Source organism: Papilio machaon, chromosome 21, assembly GCF_912999745.1.
Source record: "Papilio machaon chromosome 21, ilPapMach1.1, whole genome shotgun sequence".
Taxonomy (NCBI): domain Eukaryota; kingdom Metazoa; phylum Arthropoda; class Insecta; order Lepidoptera; family Papilionidae; genus Papilio; species Papilio machaon.
Window position 1 is genome coordinate 3,542,686 of NC_060006.1, and position 13,248 is coordinate 3,555,933.

Genomic DNA, 13,248 nt, shown 5'->3' on the forward strand with positions numbered 1-13,248 from the left:
ACGACCTTGTTTTATAGAAGGTCAATAAATGTGTGACGGCGTAAAGGACCCAATTTTATTATACATTTCATGTTCGCAAACTGGGATAACATTATATTTGATGTTCGCAGAAATTCGTTTTATGTTTGATATTGCTAGTGTCTATTGCAACTTTCAAAGTTATTGTAAAGATTAAAAAAGTACAGTCAAACAAGCATATCCTACTGGGTCAGATAACTTTTTCGGTCTATACGTTACATATCGGGGTTCGACTATTACACTGGTCATCATCAGCTTACTATACATCACATACTACCCTAAGTAAGGGGTGACTAGGATATAGTTAACCACGCTGGCCCAGCGCGGATTGGTTGACTTCTATATCTTTGAATTTCTTCGCATATAAGTGCTGGGCATCATGATGTTTGCGTTCATTTTAAGAACATCGTACATCTGTAAATTGGTTGTGAACATATTGGTAAATGGCGGGATTCTAACTCGGGATTTGCAGGTTACAAGTCAAGTGCTCAACTCCTGAGCCACCGACGTCCTTATATATCTTTGGTTATAAATACGAATAATATCGTTTTGTGAAATCATACCTCCCAAATGAAAATAAAAACAGGAAATGTTACGCAAAGAAACTTTTCCGTTTTAACTTTTCTAGTGGTTTATGATAGATAAAGGTCGTTGTTTGATCCATCATATATAAAAAAATCTTTTCATTCATGATTTCATCCTTCATAAATCTAATTATTCACTAATATATCCATTGAAACATTATTATCAAAGTCCTTATTTGTTATATTATATCTCAATTAAATGTAATTCAGTAGAAAACACATTTTATATCAAAAGGTTGCAAACGAGCAAACGGTCACCTGGATTTGCCGCAACAGCGAGGCGACCGTTGTCTACCTTTAATCAACGGAGAAGGGGACGCACAGAAAGAGGATATTTCTCCTTATAATGCGTCTCCTTTTCCGCCAAATCCAATTCCCCTTCCCATCCTTTCCTAATAAGAAAAGGGTGGGAAAGGAAAGAGGACTAAAATTAGGCCTCCGGGACCACACTCATCAGACGAAACGCGGAATTGCTTTCACTTGACGCCTGTCTTCTGTGTGGTCGTGGTATTTCACCGGTCGACCCGGCCAATTCGTGCACCCAACAAATATTCACTCACTTTAAAGTCACTCACTCAGCCACTTTAAAAGGCAAATATTGTAAATTTATAAAATTCAACTAGAAAGTTTGTAAAGAAAATTTATGGATTCATACGAAGAAACTGGTAACAAGCTACTTGAGAAGCGAAGGAGTTTTTTGATGACATATAAAGTAAAGCCGGTTATACTTTGTGCGATAAGCAGATAATTATTTTTATTTTTGTTTACTATAATTTGACATTAACCATCAAACTGCCTGCCTGCAAACTGGTCAAGTATCACGGTTGTAATACGGTTTCTGTGCGTCCTTTTCTCCGTCGATTAAAGGTAGCCAAGGCATACATTTCGGATTCGAATTGTCACCTTATGATGTAAAAAAAATATTTTTTTTTAATCTACAGTTATCTAAATTTGTAAATTCTATATAAAAAACCCACATTTGTAGGTTCCGAGCGATTATTTTCAAACTATTACCATTCTTTTATCAACCTATCCAAGCAACTTTTGCCCTTTCCTTTACAAGCAAATACGAGTACAATTTAATTACTGTTTAGCAACAGAGATACGGTTAGAGATAATTCGATATCCGCTTCACTTTAAGCTAATTTCCTAAGTTCTTTGACGCGTGAACTCATGTTTATTACCACAAGTCAAATATTATTTACTAGCTTTTACCCGCGACTCCGTCCGCGCGGAATAAAAAAAAAATAGAAAACAGGGTAAAAATTATCCTATGTCCGTTTCCTGGTTCTAAGCTACCTCCCCATCAATTTTCAGCTAAATCAGTTCGATCGATCTTGAGTTATAAATAGTGTAACTAACACGACTTTCTTTTATATATATAGATAAGAAGATGTGTCAATCGTATATACAGATGTATAAAGTATAGGTAAAGTCAGTGCTCTGACTTCGAAATACCCAAATATAGATCAGTCTAAATTACCATAGACAATCAGTAGGACAGTATCAGTAGAGCTAGTAAATTGAAACATATTAATACTTCAATATTACTAGCTGTCGACCGCGACTACGTCCAAGCGGATTAAAAAAAAACTTAAAATTTGCCTATGTGTTTTTATAGGCTATGTTCTACATCTATGCCAATTTTTATTGGATCCATGCAGCCGTTATGGTGATACCCTCCAATAAATATCCATCCATCCATCCAAACATTCCCATTAATAATATTAGTAAGATAACATTATCTGGTAAAAATTGTGATGTTTAATTAATAATGTATTATGTAAAATAATTTTCAAAAGAGGAATAAGTACGTTGAAGATATTGAAGGACTTCGTAACATTTTTTTAATTAAAAATTTATTCGAAATAAGGTCAACGGTTTTATTGACTCTGTTATTCATTCAAAATGAGGATTTATATACCATTTTTATTTGCGACTTCACTTTGTTAATAAGTTTTATTTTAATTTTATCATTTGAATTGCTGGTTGGAATTCTTTTAAATTTTATGATGCAAGGAACCAAAGTAGTAGAGTGCCCATTTTACATATAGACCATTGTATTTGTAAATTTATTCAGAAACAAAAAAAAACAAAAAAGACAAATAAAACCGGAGACAAAAAATACTGGATCACACACAATCATACATACAATAACGTAGAAGTTCATCATGATTGTTAACAAAATAAATCACCGTTATACCAATAATAAATCAATCAAAAGGAAAAATGATAAATGACTCGATTTTTCTCTATCGATAAAATAAACAAGGATTGTAATTGGTGATAATAAAAAGTGTCTTTAAGTGAATTTGACTTTTTTGGATAAAATATATTTTTTATTTCATCTGTTGAAATACTAGTTACACATACGAGATTGTCAAACATTCATTTTTCGAAGTGTATTTGACGTTATAAGTCATACGTTGTGTATAAATTTTCACTGTTTTCATTTCAAACACTCGGCTGTTTTCAGGTCAGTATTCGGATACTCCGATTGATAACAAATATTGAACGAAAAAGGATATTGTTTCAGACCAAAATGTGATTTCAATATACATTATAAACGGGATTTGATTTTCATTTATATGATAACTAGCTGTGCCCGCGACTTCGTCCGCGAGAAATACTATTTTGGGTAGCATTTTTTTTGAGCTAATTATTTTTTTTAACCAACGTGCTATGCTTTGATGTATGTAGAAGAACATAGAAAGAGGTGTGCCCGGACCGCGCCAAATGTAGGTCCTGGGTCTCTGCCTACCCCTCTGGGTTACGGGTCGAGAATTATGTTGTTGTTGTTTTTTTTACTTAAACTTATAAAAAATGTCAAAAAATATTAAACTTACAAAATATTCACATAAACATCTTCCCATACAAACTTTCATCCCCTATTCCGATTTGTTACATTGCAACCTTGAGGGTAAAACTTTTACAAATTTCAAATGTCATATTTATTTATATCAAATCAGCAGCCTAAAAAATAAGTTTAAAGCTTCTAACTGTAAAAATGACGATACTTCCATACAAATTTCCACCGTCACTTTCAGCCTCTTGTAACCCTTTTTTCGCGTTAAAAAGTAGGCTTTGTACTTCCTCAGGCTCTAGACTAAATATTGGTAAGGGTAACATCAAAATATATTAAACAAAACATTCACCAAAACCTTACATATTGCCTAACAAAATTTCATCCCCTATTGTTATTTAGGACTCTTGGGGGCAAATTTTTTACAAAAATTTAATTTCCTATTTATTTATATAGAAATAGCAACCTCAAAAATAAGTTTCAAGCTTCTAACTGTAAAAATGACGATACTTCCATACAATTTTCCACCCCCTCTTTCAACCCCTTAGAACCCCCTTTTCGCGTTAAAATGTAGCCTACGTCTTTCCTCGGGCTCTAGACTAAATATTGGCAAGGATAACAGCAAAACATATTAAACAAAACATTCACCAAAACCGAGCATATTGCCAATCAAAATTTAATCCCCTATTGTTATTTAGCACCCTTGGGGGTAAATTTTTTACAAAAATTTAATTTCATATTTATCTTTATCAAATTAGTAGCCTTGAAAATAAGTTTCAACCTTCTACCTGTAAAAATGACGATAATTCCATACAAACTTTCACCCCCACTTTCAACCCCTTCAAACCCCTTTTTCGCGTTAAAATGTAGACTACGTCTTGCCTCAGGCTCTAGACTAAATATTGGTAAGGGTTACAGCAAAGCATATTAAACAAAACATTCACCAAAACCGAATATATTGCCAAACAAAATTTCATCCCCTATTGTTATTTAGCAACCTTGGGGGTAAATTTTTTACAAAAATTTAATTGCATATTTATTTATATAGAATTAGCAACCTCAAAAATAAGTTTAAAGCTTCCAACTGTAAAAATGACGATAATTCCATACAAACTTTCACCCCCACGTTCAACCCCTTGCAAACCCTTTTTCGCGTTAAAATGTGCCCTATGTCCTTCCTCAGGCTCTAGATTAAATATTAGTAAGGGTAATAGCAAAACATATTAAAGAAAACATTCAACAAAACCGAATATATTGCCAAACAAAATTTCATCCCCTATTGTTATTTAGCACCCTTGGGGGTAAAATTTTTCCAAAAATTTAATTTCATATTTATCTTTATCAAATTAGCCTTGAAAATAAGTTTCAATCTTCTACCTGTAAAAATGACGATAATTCCATACAAACTTTCACCCCCACTTTCAACCCCTTACAACCCCTTTTTCGCGTTAAAATGTAGCCTATGTCCATCCTCAGGCTCTAGACTATCTGTGTACAAAATTTCATTTAAATCGGTTCAGTAGTTTTTGCGTGAAAGCGAGACAGACAGACAGAGTTACTTTCGCATTTATAATATTAGTAAGGATTAAATTTGTTATATGAGATAAGATTAATATAAAAATTCAGCTTAATTGATAACCAGGAAGTGGATCAAATTTAATTTGCAACATTTGATAACAAACATCGAGATATGTGAAACTAAATGAAAGCTTGTAAAAATCATTTGTTAAAAGCTGCTTGTGTTAAGATATCTAACATATATCTATTAAGTTATCCATTAAGTCAGAAATAATAAACATTTAACAAACTATCAGTATCTTAAGTTGACGCTAAGTGATCGCTGCGGGGTAATCCATCAAGCTAAGTTACATTAATTTGCTCCATAAAATAACTTACTGAGTAACTTGTGTACATATTAGATGAATTTGTTTCAAGCGCAAATATTAAAAGACATACACTTTCCTTTATGAGTACATTCAGATTTATTTGAGTACGAAACGCGAAGTTATGTTGTACAATGTTCATGTCAAATATTATATTTATGTGTATACTAAACTCATATTTAGTAAGATTAATGTACGAATATTAACTTGTGAAGATATACTATCGTTCTGTTATTTCTTACATCGATTTTTCTTTTGTACTAACTAGACTTTGAATGATTCGGATCGACCAGTGAAATACAGGTATGAAGTGGAAGTAATTCAACGTTTCGCCTGATGTACTTGCAGGAGTCCTTGTAAGTCCTCTTTCCCTTACCAACCTATTATTTTAAAGAAAGGATAGGAAGGGGAAGTGGATTTGACCAAAAAGTCGACGCATAGGAAGGAGAATTATTCACTTTCGTTGCGTTCCCTCCTAAATCGATTAACGGTAGACGAAGCATCTGCAATAGCGATTATCTATAGGCAGCAGCCGCTTGCTTGCTCGCCACCTTATATCATATAATGTGTTAATGTATTTATATAGACTAGTATTGGTTGATATTCAATTGTTTTTTTCATAACATTTGATTAAAATTATTATGCACTTCTTGTCCACATTAAATTTAAAACACCTACATCTATTCGCGCAATTACTTTAAAAATAGTCGTATATTAAAAGTCTTCGCTTCAAGTATTAATATTAGGTCCTTACATATGAAATTGGCGTTTTGTATGGGAGGAACAAAAAGTCGAATATTTTTTAATATAATATATTTAATTAATCAAAGTATGAACCATTATTTTCTATGCACTTTTGCCATCTCATAGGTAGTTCATTGATCCCTTTACTAAAAAAACCAGTCGGACGGGAATCAATAAAATCTTTGAAGGCGATTTGGACTGCCCCATCGGAGTTGAATTTTTTCCCTTGCAAGAAGTTATCCAAATTTCGAAAAAAATGGTAATCTGTTGGAGCAAGGTCCGGGGAGTACGGAGGATGTCTTAGACTTTCCAATTGAAGCTCTTCTAATTTAGTAGCCGTCTGTTGCGCAGTGTGTGGTCTAGCGTTGTCGTTAAGCAGCAGTGGCGTGGAGCGATTGACCAGCCTAGGTTGTTTAGCCGCTAGCTTTTCCATCATGGTTTGCAATTGTTGACAATAGACATCGGCCGTAATAGTCTGGCCAGATTTGAGAAAACTGTAATGAACAATACCGGCACTAGTCCACCAAACGCTTACAAGTAACTTTTTTGGGGTTAATTTTCGTTTGGGGCAGGATTTTGCTGGCTGGCCAGGATCCAACCATTGCGCTGAGCACTTCCGATTATCGTAAAGAACCCATTTTTCATCACAGGTAATGATTCGGTTTAAAATACCTTCATTATTGTGCCGGTTTAGTAATGTAACGCAACAGTCGACGCGCGTTTGCCGGTTTGCTTCAGTCAATTCGTGAGGTACCCACCTTTCAAGCTTTTTAATCTTCCCAATTTGCTTCAAGTGAATTAAAACAGTTTTATCACTAACATCGCAGCCTGCAGCTAACTCGGACGTGGTTTGCGATGGATCCGCTTCCACAATAGCCTTCAACTCTTCATTATCAACTTGAGTCTCAGGCCGTCCACGGGGCTTGTTCTGCAGATCGAAATTTCCAGAACGAAAACGTTGGAACCAAAAACGAACTGTGTTTTCTTTTGCAACACGACCGCCATACACATCATTCACCCTTCGAGTCGTTTCCGCAGCACTAGTGCCACGGCGGAACTCGTACTCGTAAATAATGCGATATTTTAAGTTTTCCATTTTGTGAAATGAGTGACGCAAACAGAAAAAAACAGAAGAAAAAAAACAAATGAATGACGGTCATCGAACCACAAATACATGAGTCTATAGCTGTACAAATTTGTATTTGAAATTCCTTACCAAAGAGGAGAAATTCGTGATTAAAGTGGCCAGTACGAAAAACGCCAATTTCATATGTAAGGACCTAATATAATGAATAGAATCATAAGGGTAAAACACAATTCTATCAAAGTGAACATTTGTCCGATCCTGTGTAGCTTTAATTAAAACCACAGACAGAAATAAGTCCGACCAGTGTGGGACTCGTAACTGATCTTTTCAATTTGTCGTTTATTGAAGTTTGCGTTTCCATTCGTTCGCTAACTCTCTCTATAACCGCTTTACGGACATTGATTGAAACTTTACATACCTTCTAAGTTTTAATTTGAAAAGTCTTACGATATGCATTTATGAAATTTTAAATAGAAATCCATCTCTGTCTACCTCTGGGTTTCAGGCATTGTTGTCAGTACATTTAAAATATTTAATGATTTACTTGAAAGACGTATCCTGATCCAGAGTTAAATGGTCACAGTAAATTTATCGATTTTACAAAATTAACGTATCGAAAAAGATGCATATAAAAAATTTCACAGCATTGAAAATTTAAAATAAAAAAGCGAGGCCATTGGAGGCGTTCGAAGGCTAATAAATTGTATAGCTATATTGTAACGTTGCCCCGATAGCCTTGTTACATGATCATCATTTATAACCTCTATAACTTTGTTAAATTTTATCGAAATTTAAACGTTATAATATCTTAATTAGTATCAAAAAGGTTTATTTAAAACCACTAAATATAATCTTATCGATTTCTGATTAACTTCCAATATGTGTAACATGCCAGCGATATAAAAAGTAATGGAAAATATTGTAATTTTTCCTGGAATTACAAAAATACAAAATGTCAAAATTAAACTCTGCCGCTGCTGCTAACTCATTGGTCAAAATATGATACCATAAGATACTCGTCGAAGAATATAACATACTTTGTATAAAACTAACAATGACTACAGTATTCGAAGTCAATGTTAGCAAAAAGTTCGCTGCTTGAAAATAGCGCGTCCAAAAGCTCTCCATGATACTTTACGTTTTATTGTTCAATTTTACAGCCCTCTAGTGGCTTTCGAATTCCATTATGGACATTCGTCGTGTACAAGTGTACTTAATTGTAAAGAGGTTGGATTACATATCCTGATATCTTTAAAAACTAATAAAATAAGCGACGATGAAAAGTTTTTAAAGTATGTTGTAGCGAAAGCTCGCCTAGACGGGGCACAGCTGCGGCTTTAAAAAGCACAAAGGCAAATAATGAAAGCTATAGTCACAAATATCAAATATTACTGATCTTCAATTAACAAAACCATTTATAACGTGCTACGATAGGTGAACAATGTCTATATATGTGTCTTTGTTTAGGTGCTACGTCGTAGATGTACTACGAAATTGTGAATTGAATATTATACTTAATTATTTTTTTAATTAAAGGAGACTGAAAATAAATAACTAATCAATATTTGAGATCAATATGACTTGATAACATTTATTTAATTTTTTAATTTATTTGTATACATTAATTAACGACGCAAAGTAACAAATACAAAGAGAAAATAACTGTACAGGTTGAGCCCAACTCTAAAAGTGTTATATTCTAGCTAACTCTTCGATTCGAAATTTATCATAGTAACTACTTGTTTATGGATTAAACATTAGGGCTCAGGTTAATATAGTAAACAACTACATAGGCAGAGAGTTCAACAAAGGTTAACGGCACAGCTCAATATTTGTTTTTCTATTCCTAGAAACTTTATCGCCAGTTCTATCGACCTTATAAATTAAAACTTTGAGGTCAACGACTTCGTGTTACAATTTCATAGATATTAACTTTGGATTTATATATGATATAACATATATAAAACAATATCGAAACTAACTGAATAAGTTTTACCCCGAGGTCGCCGTTACAAAGGATTGGTCGTAATTTAATGCGGTTTGTGGAAATTTGTTCGGTATCAAGTTAGTTTGCCGAATAATTGAAATTTCACACCCACATACAGAAATACGCTAAGGAATTGCAGAAACAGGACCCGGAAAAACTAATTAACATCACTCTATAACTTTACATTTAATGTTTTTGGATAATTATTTATATTTATAAAGTGAAACAATAAAATAACTTAAATCTGTAACGAAAAGTAGACGGAGAATCCGGATTTAATAGTGAACGATCAAAAGACCAATGAAAAAACTATCTTTCTGCACGCAAACAGTAACACTTAAATATTCATTTACCTTACATCAATATTAAGCGTTTTCGCAACTTCGTAAAATATAAAATGTATGGAATATTTAAATTTCTACAATATAAACACACCGAACATGCCTCCACATTATCGTACAAAGTGAATGTAGCCCAACATGTGCGGAGAGGGAATTTAATAAAGAATTTCGCTGAATGCGCCATCGTTCCGCCGTGTAACGCAATTCCCTGGCCTACGTGAGACGCTCGGAAGTCGTAAATGTGTCAATTACGATACGAAATGTGTCGAATTTTTATTTAAATTTATTAGATGTATCGGATACTAACTGAACCCGATATAAGTCGCAATTCTATGTAGAATAAGAATTTGAAATGGCAAAATTATGCAAGAAAAGAGGTTTTATAATATTATTTTTAGATCCTTCCTCCTTCCTGAATCCAGTTCCAAATCCTGCGCTAATTATTCTACCAATCAATACACTGTCAATCAAAATCTGTCCAATTATTGAAGAAAGCATTGGGTAAAAGTTTTCACCCAATAAAATAGCTAGAATTTTCTCAAGACAATATTTATAAACAACAACAAGACATTCATATAACAATATCTTCTGAATGTTAAGAGAACATAATACTGGAACATCCTATATAAGAAACAATAACAAATCTACAAAATTACCCTGAACGACTGTTGAACTCAAGGTCAATAGTATGAACACAATACTTTATGATTATAGTATCTTACGATGAAGAACAATAAAGGAAATCGTATATTATGTAATATAAAAAACATATGTAATTAAGGTGACGGTACATAGTAATAGTTCTATTATATGTGTACATAAACGTTATTCACTACTAATATTGTTATTGACTTTCTACCATTCATTTTACATTAACGTTCAAATGAACAACTTATGTCTGATGCAGAAATGAAAAAATAAAGATTTATAACAGAACTGAAAATTCACTTATTTTAACGTATAGCTTCAGTAATACGAATAGGAAAAAAATATTATGCATAGTGTAATAAATAACAAAATTCATGTCTTGCTTATGCATGGAAAACCATAATGTCGGAAAGACACGTTTTACGATAGATGGGCAACTGTGTAAGAAAACTCTATTTTCTTAAGTAAATAAAACCTAACAATTACATCAAAAAGATAAAATAAAATTGTGTACGTTAACAAAATACATTCATAAACAAAGACACATTTTGTTATCGTCCACCGGAACTAGCCGCCCGCCCAAGGTCGAGGGCGCCGCCCTACTTCGCAAACAGTAGTGCAGTCCAATACATAAGCAGAAGCGATTTTCATTATATTACAATTCATTTTTTTATTTAATTAAAATAATAGGTAGCAAATAATAAAGAGTAACGAAACAAATATATGCATTTGAAGGATTTCTGTTCTTAGGTCTAGGATCTTTTAATTGGATTTTATTTGACATAAATAAAATTTACCAACATGTGTTCAATGTTGTGGTTCTCGAATCAATTGACAAAAATAGTCAATAGCAATAAACAAAAGCAGGTTGATGACGTATTAATTGGGGAAGGCAAATCGCTATAAGCTAATAAAACAAACCTTAACTTTCCCCACGCTGTACCATCCGTCAGCTATCAAGTACAATAACAGCGGAGTGCTGTGTGGGTGAGATTAGATAAGCCCTCGGCGACGGAAGCCGTAAGCGACTGTTGTAGGATTACGTCTGTTACATACTTTACTTTTGTTACGTTAAACTTTTATTAATTCATATTTTGATGGTTTTATGACTTCACAAATTTTTGCAATTTTCTCAAGAAAAAAAGTTAAAATTTGCAAATAGTAGGTTATAAACGTACAAGCTCAGCTTTGGGTGCGTTTATATTCTACTTTTATAACTTAAATAATAAATAAATAATATTTAACTACATGAGTTCCCTTATATAATATATGAACTATTAAGATTTTTTTTTCAAAACGAATTCAATATTACTACAACAGTAAGGGTGTGAGTTGGTTTTAAATACATTAGTTTTTTTTTAATAAATATATATCATTAAAATGTATTTTTTTTACTTCGACATTATTTAATTTTTTATTTATTTAATTATAAAATACTTGATTTTATGTTCTAACTGAAATTAAAGTCTGAGAAAGTTAAAAGGACGGGAAGGAGAAGTGGCGGGGGAGGGAACAGCTACGAGAAATAGTATGCTCTTTCTGTGTGGTACCTCCTATGACTAAAGATAGGCAACGCATTTGCGGATGTCTATAGGCAGCTGTCATATCACTATTTCGGCAAATTCTGGTACCGGCTATCTCCTTTGTCATCTTATACTATAAAAAAAAAACTATAGCGTGAGTGTTTGCGATTTTTTTATAGGTATAAACTTTTGTAAAAAATGAACTATACAGAATTTAGTGTATAGAAGAATAGCAGATAAAAAGGGAAATGTCAGCATCGCACCGCTGCTGCTGACGGATAATAAATTAATTCATTTATGCTTCGTTTCTCTCCGTCGCTGACTCGTCTCTCCGCTGCCAAGTAAATTTTATCATTAAGCTACGAGTGTTGCATATTAAAAAAAAATTAACTATGTTTCAGAATATATAACGTCAAAGTCATCTGACCCGGTGGGCATAAGTCAAACTAAGTTATGATAGCTCACTAGGGCCTCTCAGTCAACGTGAAAAAGTGTCACAAGATCCTTTTCGTACTTTAACTTTCTTGTCATGTTTTTGTTGTTTTATGTCATTTTCTATTTTTATGTACAGTAGATTTTACATATTTTAGCGCCTCTCACCGGGCCGCATAATCTTGTTGCACTTTACTTGATTCTCAGCATATGTTACTATAATTAGAGGAAAGTCACGTATACCATTGAATTTTGCATAAATGAATGGACCCATCTAGGTAACTACAATGCATTTTACATAATAACCAGCTGTCCCTCTCATCTCTGTGTGGAATTAACTGCTGCATGTTCTACATCTGTGCCAAATTGCATCTAGATCCGTTGAACCGTTCCGAAGATACCTTCTAACAAACATCCATCAATTTATCCATCTATCTGTCTATCTACGCTTTCGAATTTATAATATCAGTAAGATAGTAAGATGTGCATGAACCCGGCAAATGGTTTATTTTTTCCAATGGACTAGGTTTTTGTTACGATTATTCAAAAACTTGTTACCTTTCACATTATTATGCTAGGAGAAACTTTTCTCATTATAACATCGGTTTTATTAGGTACAATTGTGTATCTTTCTGAAGAAAACATTCTGTTTGTCTTTAGTCAGACTCTTATACTTGCTTTAAAAACATTTAAATATGAAATGTCATGCCATAATATCTTTTATACGTTGTAATTTGATATTCGTGATTTTTATGTAAAATTTTATAAAAAAATTAGGATTTTTTAAGTATTAATTTTTTTATTACTTCGCGCCTGATGCTCCAATTTTAAAAGTTATGTAGGTACCTAACATTATATTTAGACAATAACTTTGATAAATGTTAAGCATTTTACTTTACTGTACAAATAGTTTTAATCAAAACAAAAATATGCATTAAACTCGAGAAGAATTAAATCATTCCCACGTTTATTGGCAGAAACAAAAAAAACACAACACAAGTAATATCATATACCGAGTACTTCAATAAATTCCAATTAATTCAACAGGGTGACATGCTCACTACAGTGACTACGTTTACAATTTTCCCCCGGGGACTGCTCGCAAGCTGCTAAAAATTGACACTCGCAGACTGTGTTCGACTGTGTGCAACTGCGTGCTATTGCGTTCAACTGTATACAACTGTGTGCAACTACGAGT

At 33.1% G+C, this 13,248-nt stretch overlaps 1 protein-coding gene across 1 annotated transcript in view; it reads right to left on the reverse strand.

Annotated features, from left to right (window-relative positions):
* LOC106712595 (calcium/calmodulin-dependent protein kinase kinase 1) overlaps positions 1-9,631 on the reverse strand; it is a 45,438-nt gene extending 35,807 nt beyond the window's left edge. Inside the window, exon 1 of the mRNA XM_045683347.1 lies at positions 9,542-9,631. Coding sequence (XP_045539303.1) covers positions 9,542-9,631 — 90 coding nt within the window. The remainder of the gene's footprint in view (positions 1-9,541) is intronic.
* Positions 9,632-13,248: the final 3,617 nt, after the last annotated feature.